General features: G+C 47.8%; 1 protein-coding gene across 1 annotated transcript; it reads left to right on the forward strand.

Moving 5' to 3' along the window:
* Positions 1–5,078: 5,078 nt before the first annotated feature.
* On the forward strand, positions 5,079–14,750 carry FUT4 (fucosyltransferase 4). Its single transcript, XM_077344161.1, has one exon. It carries the CDS (start codon positions 5,079–5,081, stop codon positions 6,438–6,440), a length of 1,362 nt encoding a protein of 453 aa, XP_077200276.1. The 3' UTR covers positions 6,441–14,750.
* Positions 14,751–16,430: the final 1,680 nt, after the last annotated feature.

Below are 16,430 nucleotides of genomic sequence, written 5' to 3' on the forward strand. Positions count from 1 at the left end.
GGATGGATGGATGGATGGATGGATGGATGGATGGGCGGGCGGGCGGGTGGATGGAGATGGATGGGTGGAGATGGGTGGATGGATGGATGGATGGGTGGGTGGGCGGGTGGAGATGGGTGGGTGGATGGATGGGTGGATGGATGGATGGGTGGGTGAATGGATGGATGGATGAGAGAGGTCCCTGCCCTCCTCAGGTTTCAACCCCAAATCTCCATGAGTTCGCACAATACTACTCTCTTCCTTTCATGTATTTATTTTAATATTTATACCTCAGCAAGCAAACAAACCAGGGAGGAGGGTCAATAACAATTATTGGGGGCATGCCACTGTGCTCCACTATATACTACCCAAAATAATCTCAAAGCAGCTGACAATTGCCTTCCTTTCCTCTCCCTACAGGACACCCTGTGAGGTAGGGTGGGGGAGAGAGCTCTGAGAGAACTGTGACTGGTCACAAAGCTGGCTGCATGTAGAAGAGTGAGAATCAGACCCGGTTCTCCACATTAGAGGCCGCAACTCTTAACCACCAGGCTGGCTCCCCTTTCATAATGCATTATTTAAAGATGATGATGGGCTCTGAGGTAGCTGGATCCAAAGAGCACTGTCCTTCCTGCTTGCCTCCCTCTTTCTGTTTCAGGGACACAGGAGTGGAACCAGCAAAGGAAAGGAGTTGCCTCCTTTAAAAACTATATATCCAGGTTTGAAAATTCCTCCCCCTTTCCTTTCTTGCAGAGATATCTGCCCACACCCACCATAGTCCTTGCACCAACAAACAGGACACTACTGTCTTTTGATACGGTGGAAATAGGGGCAACCCATAGCTCGCAAAATTTAAAACAAATTGATGAGATAGGATAGACTTTCAAGGCTGTGCTCTGCTCTCAGAGCTTCTGTTTTATTTTATTCTTTCCCCCTCTAAGTTCCTGCAGGGTGTGTGTGTGTTAACTTTTCTCTCTTTGCTCCATTTCCTCATTGCTTCCTGTATTATTTGTTTTTACAAAGGATTTGTAGTTTTTGTAAAATCTCACCTGCACCTTTCAGGTTTGGCTGGATTTACTAGCTTGCCAGGCAACAATTCCTTTTATCCACTCACCCCCCTCCCACCCCCCACTAACTTGCTGTTCTACTTCCTTTTGCTGTTTATTACCTGATTAATCTTTTTATCTGTTTTGTTAATATATTAACTTTTTAACCTTTCTCTAGACCTATTTTGTCTGTTTATCGCTGGAACAACAGAAGTATAGGCTTTATTTCACCTTCGGAACATTTTTGTTTTTATATTTATCGTATTGGATTTGGTGTTGATTTATATTGATTTATATAGAAGAAGAAGAAGAAGAAGAAGAAGAAGAAGAAGAAGAAGAAGAAGAAGAAGAAGAAGAAGAAGAAGAAGAAGAAGAAGAAGAAGAAGAAGAAGAAGAAGAAGAAGAAGAAGAAGAAGAAGAAGAAGAAGAAGAAGAAGAAGAAGAAGAAGAGGAGGAGGGGAGGAGGAGGAGGAGGAGGAGGAGGAGGAGGAGGAGGAGGAGGAGGAGGAGGAGGAGGAGTTGGTTCTTATATTCTGGTTTTCTCTACCCGAAGGAATCTCAAAATGATGGAGGAGGAGGAAGAGGAGGAGGAAGAGGAGGAGGAGGAGTTGGTTCTTATATTCTGGTTTTCTCTACCCGAAGGAATCTCAAAATGGCTTACAATCACTCTCCCTTTCCTCTCACCCCAACAGACACCCTGTGAGGGAGGTGAGGCTGAGAGAGCCCTGATATCACTGCTCGGTCAGAACAGCTTTATCAGTGCTGTGGTGAGCCCAAGGTCACCCAGCTGGCTGCATGTTGGGGAGTGCAGAATCAAACCCAGGTCGCCAGATTAGAAGTCCACACTCCTAATCACTACACCAAGGTATGTCTACACTATATCACATTCAGCTGTTTCCTTGTGCTCCTTGCCAGTCTTCCCCTCTCCCTTTTATCTCAGCTTCTGTGTCAAAAATCTACCCTCCATCTCTTGTTTGGGTGTGGCTGAGTAGCGAGAAGGCCAAGTGAACCCCTTTATTTCCCTTAACTTTTGCATTTGCTTAAGTGTGGAGTTTCTGAAAACTCCTCAGTGTATCCGTTAAGCATGTGCAAAGTACTTTTTGATAAGCCTAACAACAGCCCTGTAAGGTATGGCAGCATGACAGATATGGGCTCAAGTTTCAGAGAAGGTGGTTTTCTGAGGCCTCCTAGTCTTTAGGGGTGATATTTGAACCAGAAACTGAAAGGCTGGCAGCTTAGGACTTATCTTTATTGCTGTTTAGGAGACTGGCCAAATCATTTCGGATCCAGCTGGCTATTGATCTTCCACCCACACACTCATTTGCGTTGGGAAATTATTTTAATGGGACATTAGTAGTTCTAATGCTTTTAATGGGTTCTTTCATATTTAAATGGATTATAACTGAATACCGGTTGGTGGAGTGCAGTTTAATATTTTAGTACTGTAATGACCATTTTGATACACGCACACACCTACAAATCTGGCTCCATAGATTTCCCTTTATGTTTTATTTATGAACCATCCTGAATTTCTGCTGAACTTCAAGAAAAAAGTATTCATTTTCCAGCTAAGTGGCTTTTAGAGTCATCCCTCCTGTTTCACTGGCAATTTATTTATTTGTTGGATTTATAACTCTGCCTCTCCCGGCATAGCCAGCTCAGGGCGGTTTACAACATTTAAAATCATACAGATCCAGAATAAGCACATATTAACAATGAAGCGTAAATCGATCATCCACTTGACATCTATTGTTGCTTCTGGCATACTGCCTGGTAATCCCTTCTTGTATTCATGAAGGTTGTTTATATGGAGGTGGACCAGGTAAATGTTCAATCCTCATTGGCCCCAGCCAAACACCTGGTGGAGATAGCTCCAGTGGGGCCCTCAGCTCTCCTGTGAGCTCCTTCCACCAGGCAGGGGCCAGGACAGAAAAGGTCCTGGCCCTGGTTGAGGCCAGACGTACCTCTCTAGGGCCAGGAATCACCAGCCTGTTGGAATTGGCAGAGCAGAACACTCTGAATAGGTGAATTTCCTCCAGGCCAGGCTGGATTCTGGAGATTTTTGGTGGGGGCGATCACTTGGGCATGGAATTGGTGTCACTGTGGATAGGCCGGTAGTTGTGAGTTCCTGCATTGTGCAGGGTGGTGGGCTGGATGACCCTGGAGATCCCTTCCAACTCTGTGATTCTTTGGGGGGGTATAGTCAGTCAGGTGGTCCCTCAGATGCTAACATTGTAAACTCAGAAGCAGAACCAAGTTTATGATCATGGCAGTGGGGAAATCATGTATGAAGATCGTTCTTTTTTGCTTCTGCAAAAAGGATTTGGAACTGTGCGGGGCTTGATCCCATGAACATGCCTGACACTGAATCCATCCAAGTCTTGTCTACCGAGATTGGCAGTGGATCTCCGGGGGTTCAGATAGCTCTCTTCCGCTCCTTACTGGAGATACTGAGGACGGAACGTAGTACCATCTGCATCCTAAGCAGATGTTCTGCCACTGAGTCACAGCCCCTCCCACATCCATTCAGAATGTTTTCTGGCCTATTAATAGCTTGGCCATTTGGCCTTTTTTTGTGAATGTATTTTGGAATATGGGCAGTGTCTCAGAATTCCGGAACGGGATGCAAGCCATATATTTGAACCAGCAAGCAAAGGATTCAATTAATGTTAAAGGAACATAAGGGATATTGATTGTAACAACAAAGAGCGTCTAACAATAAAGAGAAGCCAAAATACCAGAGTTTCAAAAGGTAAGGGTTCCTCAGGCCAATGGTTACTTACTGATTCAGCTCGCTCTATCATCCCTCCATCCCTCCATCTAGCCATTTATGTATTACATTTAAATACCGGCTTCCCCTGAGGCTCAAGGTGGCGCATATAAAACACAGAGGAACAAGAACAATACATCAGACTCAATAGCTACGTCAAGTGGATAGTAACAATAATGATAACAGCAATAAACAGAGAGAATAACATTCTAACAAAAAGGGAAATGTCTGTAGGTCTTATGAGGGTGCACCATATCTGTCTATCTGGAAGAAGAAGAGTTGGTTCTTATATGCTGCTTTTCCCTACTCGAAGGAGGCTCAAAGCGGCTTCCAATCACCTTCCCTTTCCTCTCCCCACAACAGACACCCTGTGAGGTGGGTGAGGCTGAGAGAGCCCAGATATTCCTGCTCGGTCAGAACAGTTTTACAGTGCGTGGCAAGCCCAAGGCCACCCAGCTGGCTGCATGTGGAGGAGCGCAGAATCGAACCTGGCATGCCAGCTTAGAAGTCCGCACTCCTAACCACTACACTAAACTGGATCTATCTATCTATCTATCTATCTATCTATCTATCTATCTATCTATCTATCTATCTATCTATCTATCTGGGGGGGGGGGGAAGCATGCACAAAATGTATGATGAATTTTGTAATGTGAGCTTCTTTACATATAGGTAGAACCTTAAGAGACATAGACAATGGGCCCTGAAAGAAAAGAGGAGAAATACTTTTATTGCATCTGCATTCCTGCCAGTGCAACCGGGACACGTGGCTCCTGGAAGCCCCAACCTGCTCTCCTTGTGGAAGGTAATCCCTGATCCCCCGGGGCAGATGGAGACAACAACCCCCAATGCTCCTGCCTTCCAAGCGGGTTGCCAGCTCCCCCCTAGAGACGGCGGGGGACAGTTGCCACATCCAGTTTGGGACACGCCTGGAGATTTCGGGATGGCGCCTGGGGAGGACAGGGACCCCCCTCCCCTCCCCTCCCCAAGCCTCCCTTTTCTCCAGGAGAACCGATCTCTGCCTGGAAAGGAGGGCTGCTGCCAGGGGAGGCCCAGCTCTCACCTGGAGGGTGGCACCCCTACTATCCGGAGGCTGCCCGCCCTGCCGCGACGCGACCGCTCCCTCGTCTCCAGCCCGCTCTTTCCGCCCGCTCCAGCGGCCGCGTCCGGCGGGGCTCCCGAAGGAGGCGGCCGGTGGCTGGAGAGGGGCGGAGCCGAGGCGGAGCCGATGGGAGGCCTGCCGGCCGGCCTGGCCGCCGGGGGTGGCGGCGGGTGGGGGCAGCATGGCCGGGCGGGGCGGGCAGGTCGGGCCGCGGGCGCCGCCAGAAGGGCAGGGCGCGGGGCGGAGGCGCTGGCCGCCTCCTCCTCCTCCTCCTCCCGGGGAGCAGCGGCGGCCGGAGCAGCAGCAGCAGCAGCATGCGGCGGCCCCGTCGGCGGATCCCGAGGCGCGGGCTGGCGGCGGCGGCTGCGGCGAGCGCCTCCCGGCGGGTTGGCAAGGGGCGTCGATGGAGCCTGCGGGGGGCGGCGGCGGGCGTCGCCGGCGTCGTCGGGGGGCGCGCTGGTTGCGCGCGTGCCGCTGCCGCTGCGCCTGGCGTCCATCATCGTCGCCGTCGTCGGCGCAGGGCCAGTGGCGTCTGCTGGCGGCCGGGCTGACGTGCTGCGCCGCGCTGGCCCTGTACGCCGCCAGCAGCCTGCACGACCTGCCGGGTCCGCTGGGCCGGGCGTCCGGGTCGTCGTCGGAGGCGCCGCTGCGGGTGCTGCTGTGGTGGGAGCCCTTCGGGCGCGGGCGGCCGCTGGGCGACTGCCGCGCGCGCTACAACATCAGCGCCTGCAGCGTGACGGCCAACCGGAGCGGCCACGGCGAGGCGCACGCCATCCTCTTCCACCACCGCGACCTGGCCGCGCACGGCGCCCACCAGCTGCCCGCCGCCCGCCCGCCGGCGCAGCGCTGGGTGTGGATGAACTTCGAGTCGCCCTCGCACTCGCCGGGCCTGCGCGGCCTGCGCGGCCTCTTCAACTGGACCATGTCCTACCGCGTCGACTCCGACGTCTTCGTGCCCTACGGCTACCTGAGGCCCCGGCGCGCGCCCCCGGCCCCGCTCGCCCTGCCCGCCAAGCGCAAGCTGGTCGCCTGGGTCATCAGCAACTGGAACGAGGAGCACGCCCGCGTCCGCTACTTCCGACAGCTCCGGCGCTACCTGCCCGTCGACGTGTACGGCGCCCGGGGCCGCCGGCTGAAGGACGACAGCGTGGTGGAGACAGTGGCCGACTACAAGTTCTACCTGGCCTTCGAGAACTCCCAGCACCAGGACTACATCACCGAGAAGCTCTGGAGGAACGCCTTCAAGTCGCGGGCCGTGCCCGTCGTCCTCGGGCCGCCCCGGTCCAACTACGAGCTCTTCATCCCCGCCGACTCCTTCATCCACGTGGACGACTTCGCCAGCCCCGCGCAGCTGGCCATCTACTTGAAGTTCCTGGACAAGAACAAGAGCAGGTACAGGCGGTACTTCGCCTGGCGGAGGAGGTACGACGTCCGCGTCACTGCCTTCTGGGACGAGCACTGCTGCCGCGTTTGCGAGGCCATCCGCGCCGCCGGGCACCAGCGAAAGACCGTCCAGAACCTGGCCCACTGGTTCGAGAGCTGACCCGCGCTTGGGAGTCTTTTGTTGAGGGAGCTGAGGTGGATGCGTTTTCTCAGTTAGAGTGCGCTCCGGAGGAAGGGAGCTCTCAGGGTTTGGGGCTGAGGTCTGCTCAGGCCGTCTGCTGCGGTCACCATGATGGATTGCGGCCTCCCTCCGCGGCTTCTGTGCATGCCGGTTCACAGGCCGGAGTCCTTCTGGGACTGGACAGAAGGCAGGATGGCATTTACGTTTGCTTCCACCCGTTGGGGAGGGGGGAAACTCCCTAAATGCAGAAAACTAGCTCCTCTGAGAGGAGGCTAACCTAAAACCTTGAGGGGCTGGATGTTACATGCAGGGCGTTGTACACATGGAGAGGGCGATATAAAGGGGATAGTCCCAGGAACATGGTTGGGGGGTTCTTAATTTGAGGTGGCCACCTTGGGGGACTTGCTGGTTGACTTGGTACGACATGATGATTGAGAACACCCAAACCTGAATTAGCATCTTTTGGCCCTGCTTGTGTTTTGAAGGGTTCATTGGACATGCGAGGGGCTTTGCCAAACCAGTCACCATGGCAAAATAATCTGAAAAGGTCATCCGCTCCTTTTCATGTGAACGAACACCGCATTTAAATGATGCCCCAAATCTCATCCAAGGCTACCATTTTACAGCTTGTTAAAAAGGTCCCCATGGTTAGAAGGATCGTGGCAGTGCATGGACTCTCTTGGGGCTGTGAAGCCCAAGGGCAATCGTGTTATTGGGCCAGGGGGTCAGCTAAATGCTGATTCAGAACCAATGTCCTGCTGGCGACAGAGTGGTCTTCCAACACTTGAATGGAAGAGAGACGGCACCGATTGGTCACGCCGTGCCCCTGAAATTGGTGATCTGTAGCTCAATCCAATGACGTCAAGTGAAAGGTTCAACTTTAGGTACAACAGGTTTTTCGAAATTGGTTTTCCAAGAAACTGTAATATTCTTCGGAAGTTTAGTGAACAGGACTCCAGTAGCACTTTAAAAATCTAACAGACTGTACCCCAGCTTAAGCTTTCAGGAATCAGGACTCTCTGCATCAGTTGCATGTTCTTTCTTTAGGCGGGTATGTTTTTACTCAAAGCAGCAGACACCAGGAGGGAAAGAAGAGAGACCAGGTTAAAATGATGTCCGAACTAAAAAGTAATCTGGCCATTCAGGGTGGAAAAAAAAAACACTCTTGTTGACAGATATGCAAAGCAAGATTAACATAAAATGGGTCATCTGCAGGATGAACCATCCACTTCAAACAGTATAGAGACATATTGTCACCCATAAAATGTTAAGATGTGCTAAGAATCTAGCATGAGTGGGAAATGCCAGGTCCCTGTTAGTTAGATATAACTTCTTGATGAGTGCTAATTCAGCCATTTCCTATTGAATTCTCTCTTTGAAGCAATAATGAGATGGACAATAATAAACTTGCTCCCCTAAACATCGATGTATACAATCTAATAATGCTGATCTTACCCTGTGATCTGCAGCCTCAGGGAATGTTCCAGATACACATTTAGGGTGAAGACGTATTCTCTCACCTAACCCAGCTTCCTCCATATTTTGAAACTTGTCTGATAAATCTACATCCCGGTGAAACTAATGCTGGTTCACTCATCTGTCACCCTGCTACACCTCAGTTTAGCTGCCTTTTTCTTTGGAAAAAATCAAAGCCAGTGTGGTGTAGCAACTAAAAGCAGCTGCCTCTAATATGGAGAGCCTGGTTTGATTTCCCACTCCTCCATGTGCAGCCACTTGGGTGACCTTGAGCTAGTCACAGGCCTCTTAGAGCTGTTCCTAAGCAGTTCTGTCAGAGTTCTCTCTGCCCCTCCCACCTTATAAGGTGTCAATTGTGGGGAGTGGAAGGGAAAGTGATTGTAAGCTGCTTTGAGACTCCTTTGGGTAGTGAAAAGCGGGGTATAAAAACCAGCTCTTCTTCTAAAATCCATGTTATCTGCTCATCCTTAATTTTTAAAACCACATTTTTAAAGGGCTATAAAACACCTTTTACAACTCAGAACTGTCTCCAGTGCATAGGCAACTGCAGGCAACTGAATGTGGAAAAGGTATTGAGAGGTTAGAAAGTTTAACGAGAACTGTCATGGGATGTGTTTTCCTTTTTCCCCCTGGGCTGACATATGAGCAGCAGTGGCTGTAACAGAAGATTCATTGTTGGCTTAAAAAAACAACAACAGCAACTTTGACCTTTGTGCATTTATGTGGAGACCCCTGGGTAGTATACATAGGCCTATAGACATATATTAAGCCAAAGTAGCATGAAAGACGCCCTTATCTCTCAAATCTTCAAACGGATCCGAGTAGAGGAGGCAACCTTTGGGGGAAAGAAAAAAAAAAGGGACAGGTAGATGCCATGAAAACAAACAAGCCCTTCAGGGTATAAAGGATTTCTTTCACTAAAAATAACTCTACTTTCGCCTGGGGGAAAAAAGCAAAGAGAGCCAGGGAAGGAAGTAAAACGCCTCCAGAACTTGAGCTAGAAACCTGAGTATATTTACCGGCATCTGCCCAATTTTCCCTTCACTGTCTCAGGGAAGAGGTAGATGCGCTCTATGACTTCATAAAACCCCAAGATAATTTATTTTTCTTCTTCCTTGTAGCCTTAGGTGACCATTATTGTGCGATGATGCATCCGAGGTTCTGAAATGCTGTGATAAGAAGTCGTTATGCGGATTTGCCACCTGTCTATTTGCAGTCGTGTCAAACATTTCCTTAGAGCTGCACAGTAGGGGAGGTTATTGGAGCATTGTGCAAGTTTTGCGATGTAGGGGTGGGTGGGGGGAGGTGGGAGAAGCACATGGCCAGATATGTTTGTAAGAGCGGGGTGGACTAGAGGGTGAAGAAGTGGCCCCCATACAAACTGATTCCGTTTTATATCTTCCAGCACAAATGAACAAAGCATCCCATGAGGGCTAGTAACTTGATTTAAGGGGAAAGCAAGTGTGCAAATGAAGATATTTCATGCCAAAATCTGCATGTTGTGGTACGACCAAAGCAATCCAGGTGTGTTTGATTGCAATTTGTATTATGTGTTTGGGTGCATCCTTATCAAAAGGGGAATGTTTTGCAATTTGTCCATCAAAGAATAGAATACAGTCAGAATGTATTCTTATCATATTTGGTCATGCGAAAGGATCTCACAGGGAAGACATGGAGTACAACCCAGCCATAAACAAACTGGTTAACTCCTTCTGGAGTCAGTAGGAGAATGTATTATGTGCTTGAGAGGGCAATCCTAAGAAAAGTTCGATCCTTCTGAGACCACAGGCATAAATATACTTGGACAGATGAAACTTTTCTGGAGATTCAGTGTGATGTGGAGCTTAGCATTAGACCAGGATCTAGGAGACCCTGGTTCAGATTCTCACCCTGCCTTGGAAGCTTGCTGGTTGACCTTGGGCCAGTCATGCACTCAGCCGATTGAATTCATTGGTTATGGGGACCAGATCTGACATGAATGTCACTTTGTCAGACCGGGCCATAAAACGTAATGCCTGGTGCAGGATATATAAACTTGATAAAGGATGCAGGCAAACCCAATTAACAATCTTATGTTTTTACTCTAAATGCAAACCTGCTTAAAACATTAGCAGTCTATTTCCTGAAAGTATGTCCCTGATATTTGTCCTCCGTCCTCCCATCACCCATTAGGAATTAGCCCTGGGGCAGCATACATATCGGGTCAAGATACACAATTTCGGTCTCACAGTTTGGATAAGAGCCCTGGACAGGCTGCTCCCAGCCCATGGGCTGTGTGTTTGGGACCCCTGCCCTTAAAATCCATGTTCAAACCACAGTAATCCTTATTACCACCTTGCTGAGTAGACCAGTGTTGTTATCCCCTTATGCAGAGGAGAGAGTGAGGTGCAGAGTAAGCATTCTCAACAGGAGCCATATGGCTCCTTGGATGGAGTAGCACATTGGAATGGGGCCACACACCGAAAAATGTGAGAAAGGGAGCCCAAGAGGTTTCGGGGGGAGGGGGGGCTGGTCACTGAACTAATGAAACACCCTTTTTGTCACACATCCCGTCATTCGTTGCTAGAAATTTTGACCTTTGTCAAGGGAAAGAAAAAGAAATCGTGCAGTCTGTTACTTTGTGTGATCTTGAATTCAAGAAAAAACGAACGTGCATGCTTCGTTTGATCAGATGTTCTAGAAATTCGCCTCACGTGAATGTAAGACAAGGTGCATCCAGTATAGTTAGCTCACTCTTAGCTTAGGCCTTTTTAAGCCTAGCTAATTTCTCAAGCGGCCAGCCTAGGAACCTGAGGGCCCAGGAACCTGAGCAAAGCTCCTAAAAGAGCTGTGGCATAAAAAGGAGGAGAATGGCTGCTCTAGAGATTGTATTCATATCTGGATTTAAGACTCTCGATAAACTAGGCGGGTTTCTTTTCTTCTTTTTTTAATGGGAGGCAGTCATGCATGCCCTGATCTGTATCTTAACCGGATCTTATTGTGAGCTCTGTCTGAGATCCTGGAGGGCCTATGAAATGGACTTGCTTGAACCACTGGTTTGATTCAGGAGAAAGCACCTTCATGCATGTTTGTGCTGCACCCACCACCCTAGATTTCTAAAGAGATTGTGCTCTGTTTCAATTGGCTGCTGATGTCCTCTGGGTGTTCTGCCCAGGTATCTTTGATGTGGGCAGGTTATTTGGGTAACCGTTCCCAGTGCACGGAGGCCACAAATGTTACGCTCGAAGGAGCCCTGAGAAAGCCTGTAGTCTGCTTTTCTCAGAAATACGAGGGAAAGGAGGAGAGGGAAAGAGAGTGTACCATTCTGAAAACAATAAGCTCATTCTGCCTCCATGGAGGAATTTTTTTACCACCTACGGACAAATTTTCAAAATGGTCAAGGAGAGGACTGGCAAAATGCCATTGCTGAAACAATTTGCACAGGCACTCAGCCATTGGAAATCATTCTTGTTAATACGAAGTATGTGCCATTAATTTGCTTCTGAATTGTGGTGACCCTAGGAACAAATGTCCTCCAAAATTGTTGGCATGCTTGCTCAGGTCTTGCAAACGGAGGTCCTTGGCTTGTTTGCATGAGTCATTCCATCTCAGGTTGGCTCTTCCTCTTTGCCTGCTTCCTTTTTCTAGGATGTTTGCCTTTTCCAGTGATTCTTGTCTTCTCAGTTCAGTCATTTTAGCTTCTAGCGAGAAGTGAGACTTGATTTTAACCCAGAACTCACTTATTTGTCTTTTTGGCAGGCCACGGTAGCTGCAAAACTCGTCGCCAACACCACATTTCACATCAATTAACTTCCATTCAGCTTTCTTTATTGTGCAACTTTCACACCCAGAGACAGTAATGGGGAATACGGTTGCAGGAACTAACATCTTGGTCCACCCCTCTTCCCAAAAACCAAGGGGCATACATGGTTCCTGTTTTCTTACCAACAACCTTGCAAAGTAGGTTAGGTTGAGTGACTGAGCAACTGACCCAAGGTCCCCCACTGAGCTCTGTGGCTGAAAGGAGAGTTGATCTCCTGCCCCAGTATCCTGACCTCTGCACCACACCAGCCCTTACTGGTTTCCACAACCTGCCTTAAAATGTGGCTCAGATCATTTGTCCGCTGCCCAATTTGCATTGCTTTAGAAAACAGTGAAAAGGCACAAAGTAGGTAATCACTTCCCATGGCCTAAATCTCTGCCCTGGATCTAAATAATGGTAGAACTCATTCCTCCCACCCAAGGATGTTTCCTTCACTGACAGCAGACTTCCTGGTACCGCTAAGAATTTGCAGAGGCTTTTGCTCTTTGGCAAAGCATACAGGTCATTTTCTGAAATCTCTGGTTCCCATTTTTGGGAAAGACTTTGTACTGAAGAACCAGGAGAATCAGAACAGGCAGCTCTAAACTAGGAGGATGGCTGATACAAAGCACCTTCTCATTGTAAAAAGAATTACTTGGACTTAGGGCCATTGTGGGTACAAAATGGGAGAAAACATCCCATTCCAGGGTTGCTTTCCTCTTTACTTTCGGTACTGAAATCATGGTACGGAATACATTCCCCTTGCAACGCTTGTGGATGAGGCATGAGCATTGAAATAGTACTTTTGGGCAAAATACATAGAGCCAGCCAGCCAGGTTTTTATTTTTAACCTGCAGAGCACCTCTTCTGGATTTCTCTTTGCAAAAAGCATCCATTTTTAATATGTGTGCTGTTGCAAAGGGCACACACCCATATCTGAGTACCGAATGTCAATCTAGAAACCGCTTTCTGTCAAACTATGGAATGATGCTGCAGAAACATGATAGAAATGATCATGCCAGCATCTCAGCATGACATTATGACCACAGCATCTCTCCTTTCTGATGGTAAATGGCCTCGTTGCCAAGGGAAGACAAGGAAAACCTCTTCTGTTGGTTTCAGCGGGTAGCTGGGTTGGCCTGCAATAAAACAATGAGATTTGTGTCCAGTGGCACCTTAGAAACCAGGATATACTGTGCAATAAGCAAAATAAGCAAATGTGCATACAATTCAATATCGCTCAGAGACATTTGGACTTAGCAGTCTGAGTCATGGTGATACCGAACACCAAAATTGAATGCATAATCGCTTTTTGAGTTCTGTGGAATCACAGTATTGTGAATTGGAAAATGCCATTTTGTGATAAAACTGGTCCCTTTGAGAATTCTACAGTTCCTGTACAAGCAATACATTTGTGAACTCTTATCATTACTTTCTGATTCTTTTGAGAATTCTACAGATCTTCTGCAAGCAAAATACATAAGCCATCTTCTGTCTCTAAAGAACTCTTTATTGAATTGTTCACATATTTATTTTGCCTATGGCACAATGTATTTTTGTTTCTAGTCTTTTCAACTACGATCTCTTGTTATATTTCTACCGTAGAAACCAAGCATTTCGTCTCTGCTGTAATCAATATGCATGGTACTTTTGCATCCTTTGCTAGGTTCAGGTGGGTCGCCGTGTTGGTCCGAAGCAGCAGGACAAAGTTTGAGTCCAGTGGCACCTTTAAGACCAACACAGTATTACTCAAGGCATCAATTTTCATGCATACACATGTAAAGCTTATACCACGGATAAAACTTGGTTGATCTCAAAGGTCTCAAATAGCATTCTGGGGAAGGCACTGGCAAACCACCCCGTATTGAGTCTGCCATGAAAACGCTGGAGGGCGTCACCCCAAGGGTCAGACATGACTCGGTGCTTGCACAGGGGATACCTTTACCTTTACCTTATTTGCTATCTACAATAAAAGGAATCTGAGATCCCCATTTCTAGCATATGTCTGGCACAGGGAACTTTGACTCTTGAAAATTTCTACCCTGAAACTCTGGTTGGTCTCTAAGGTACTACTAGACTGGGATCTAACCCTTTTGTTGGTGAAATTCTATTCAATATTTCCTTTCAGTCTTCCCTTGCCAAAGTTGTTTAACCCTGTCGCCCCCTTCTAGCAAAGTTTATGCTGCCTTCTTAGCTGCTTTAACAATGATATTTATACCAGCAGGTCCAGCAACTGGAAATAAGCAAACCAAAGGATGAGAGAGTTCAGGGCCAGTTGTCAACAGCAGGTGTGAGTGTCTCAAATCCTGTCCCCTTAATCCAGTATGACTCGTTTTGTTAAAAAGTGACTTTGTCTCAGGTGAGCGGTGGCAGGTGTTCAAATGTGCATCCTTTGGGAATGAATGTAATACAGAGGTATGGTGCGCCATCGGATTAGTGCCTGTCGTTTCTGATCAAACAAGGGAAGGGAAAGTGGGAGTTTTTTTTTTAAACTTGACTCTTTTGGAAGGTTGAATTCTGCTGTAGGTGCATAAAACATGTACAACTCCAGCTTGGATTCAGTGCAGCAAATTCATTAACTGGAGGGAGGGCACATTTTTCCCACTTTGCCTCTCTTGTTGCATCTCTGACTCTCCTCACATCATGTTCCTGGGGCAAGGGATGTGTCTCCTGTGCCCCTAGAGAACATTTTGGGCTGCACTGAGAGGGGGATCCAAGCCCTCCCCCCTGTTGTTATCTCTTTTAAACTGCTTATTCAGTAACAGAGTGTATGGGGGAAATGTTGCTCTTTGCCTCTCTTATAAACTATCAGGGGGCATCTGAAACAAATCAACTCCTGCAAATGACGATCTGGGTCAGCCGAAACAAAAAATGTGTAACAAGCCCCACATGTGCGATGCATGTTTAACTCAGGGAATTTTTATACTTGCAAGTATTTTGATCCCCGCGGAAGCAAAACGCACCCCAGACTTTTATATTTGTAGTCCTGTTTCTGGCAAGATGACCATAAAAATAAAGAGAAATGAAACAAACACAGACCACCTCTTCCTGTCTTTCTTAAACGTTTGCAATGAGCTCTGGCGATTTCCCTCCAGCTGTCTTGGTGAATGGCGCTTCCATGGCAAAGTAGGTGATGCAAGGGAAGGGTCAATTTGCCAAGGGCCAGGATTGGAAGAGACCCTGACCAGGTCAGATTGCAAGCCGGATACTGTGGTAGCATCTCACGCACGAGGATATTTATTTATCATTTGTTTATTTTTTGCATTTGTATGCCACCCTTCCCTTGTGGCTCACAAGACAACTGAGACCCCAGATTTCTCCCCAGTGGGGACCCAAAGTGACTTACATAGTTCTTCTTGCCTCCTACTGGCGTTGCCAGCTATGGGTTTGGTAAATACTTTGAGATTTTGTAGGTGGAGCCTAGGAACAGTAGGCTTTGAAGAGGGACCACAGCTGGGTACAATGCCATGGAGTCTAACCTTCAAAGCAGACCTTTATCCAGGGGAACTGATTTCTGTTGTCTGGAGATCATTTGGAAATAGTAGAAGACCTCCAGGCTCTAACTGGAGGTTGGCAACCCTACCCATGAAGTAGGTTAAGCTTAAAGAGTGCAAGTCAGACTCAAGGTCACTCAGCATAGGTGATAAGGCCTGATATAACAAAAGGGATCATTCTGTGAAGAGCAGGGCCTTCTCTGGTTGCCCCTATTGTTATTGTTATTATTAGGCTTATATCCCACCGCTTTCCAAAGACTTGCGGCAGCGTACAACATATTGTGGTTGAATTTCATCTCCCTTATTTTCCTTGTAACCCAGGGTTTCTTGATGGTCCTGGTAGGGTTTCCTGAATGGGTGAGGTTAATTTTTGTATATTTTTTAAAATTTGTTAAAGATATATGGTCATGTTGACCTGCCCTCCCCCTCCAATGGCCAATGGTGGGCCTGGAGGGGGTGGGAAGGGGCCCTGGGCAGGCTTGTACAAAGCTATGCTTCCCAACCATATTCTGCACGATTGCGCCACTTCTGGGGTTTCTCAAAGGCTGAAGAATGTTTCAGGGGGTTCTCAATGGTAAAAAAGTTGGGAAAGGCTGTTCTAACCCCTCAGCTGGGTAACCCTTCCCCACCTTTTAACAGCCTTTTCAGGTTGGTCTTTAATTGCCTTTAGCTTTTAAATTGCAGTTTCTGCTTTCAATTTAGTGTCAGCTGCTTTGAATACATTTGTACCGAGGCAGTCTATACATTCTTGAAGCTGGAATGCCAGTGCATTTGATTCACATCATCACTTAGCCCCGTGCCTGTTCCGTACACATTGAATAATACACTTTCCGTGCACTTTGGAGGTAGATTTTCCTACTTTGCACAGGAAAATCCAGCTGCAAAAGCTTATTGAAAGTGCATTATCCAACATGTGTGGAATGTTTGTGGTATAGAATCAGATGGCATGTGGGTTTCAAAGCCTTCCGGATACCAAATGCCTTCCCAGCAGCTGAGGAACCAGCATTGCAGATAAGTTTAAAAATAAGATCCTTGTGCCTCCCCCATCCCACGCTGTCTTTAACTAACGTGCCTGTGCAAACATACTTCTGTTAGTCACAGGCCACCTAAAAGGAGATGAACGGGCTCTTGTAAATCTCTGCTGGAAGGCAATTCTTATTGTATGTGACTGGTTCTTTATAAACCTGCATTGCAACCATGTCATCCTGAGTTCACTTG

Source organism: Paroedura picta, chromosome 6 (genome assembly GCF_049243985.1).
Source record: "Paroedura picta isolate Pp20150507F chromosome 6, Ppicta_v3.0, whole genome shotgun sequence".
In the NCBI taxonomy this organism is placed as follows: domain Eukaryota; kingdom Metazoa; phylum Chordata; class Lepidosauria; order Squamata; family Gekkonidae; genus Paroedura; species Paroedura picta.

Coding starts and splice junctions, on each gene's coding strand:
- FUT4 (XM_077344161.1), top strand. CDS start 5,079: ATGGCCGGGCGGGGCGGGCAGGTCGGGCCGCGGGCGCCGCCAGAAGGG.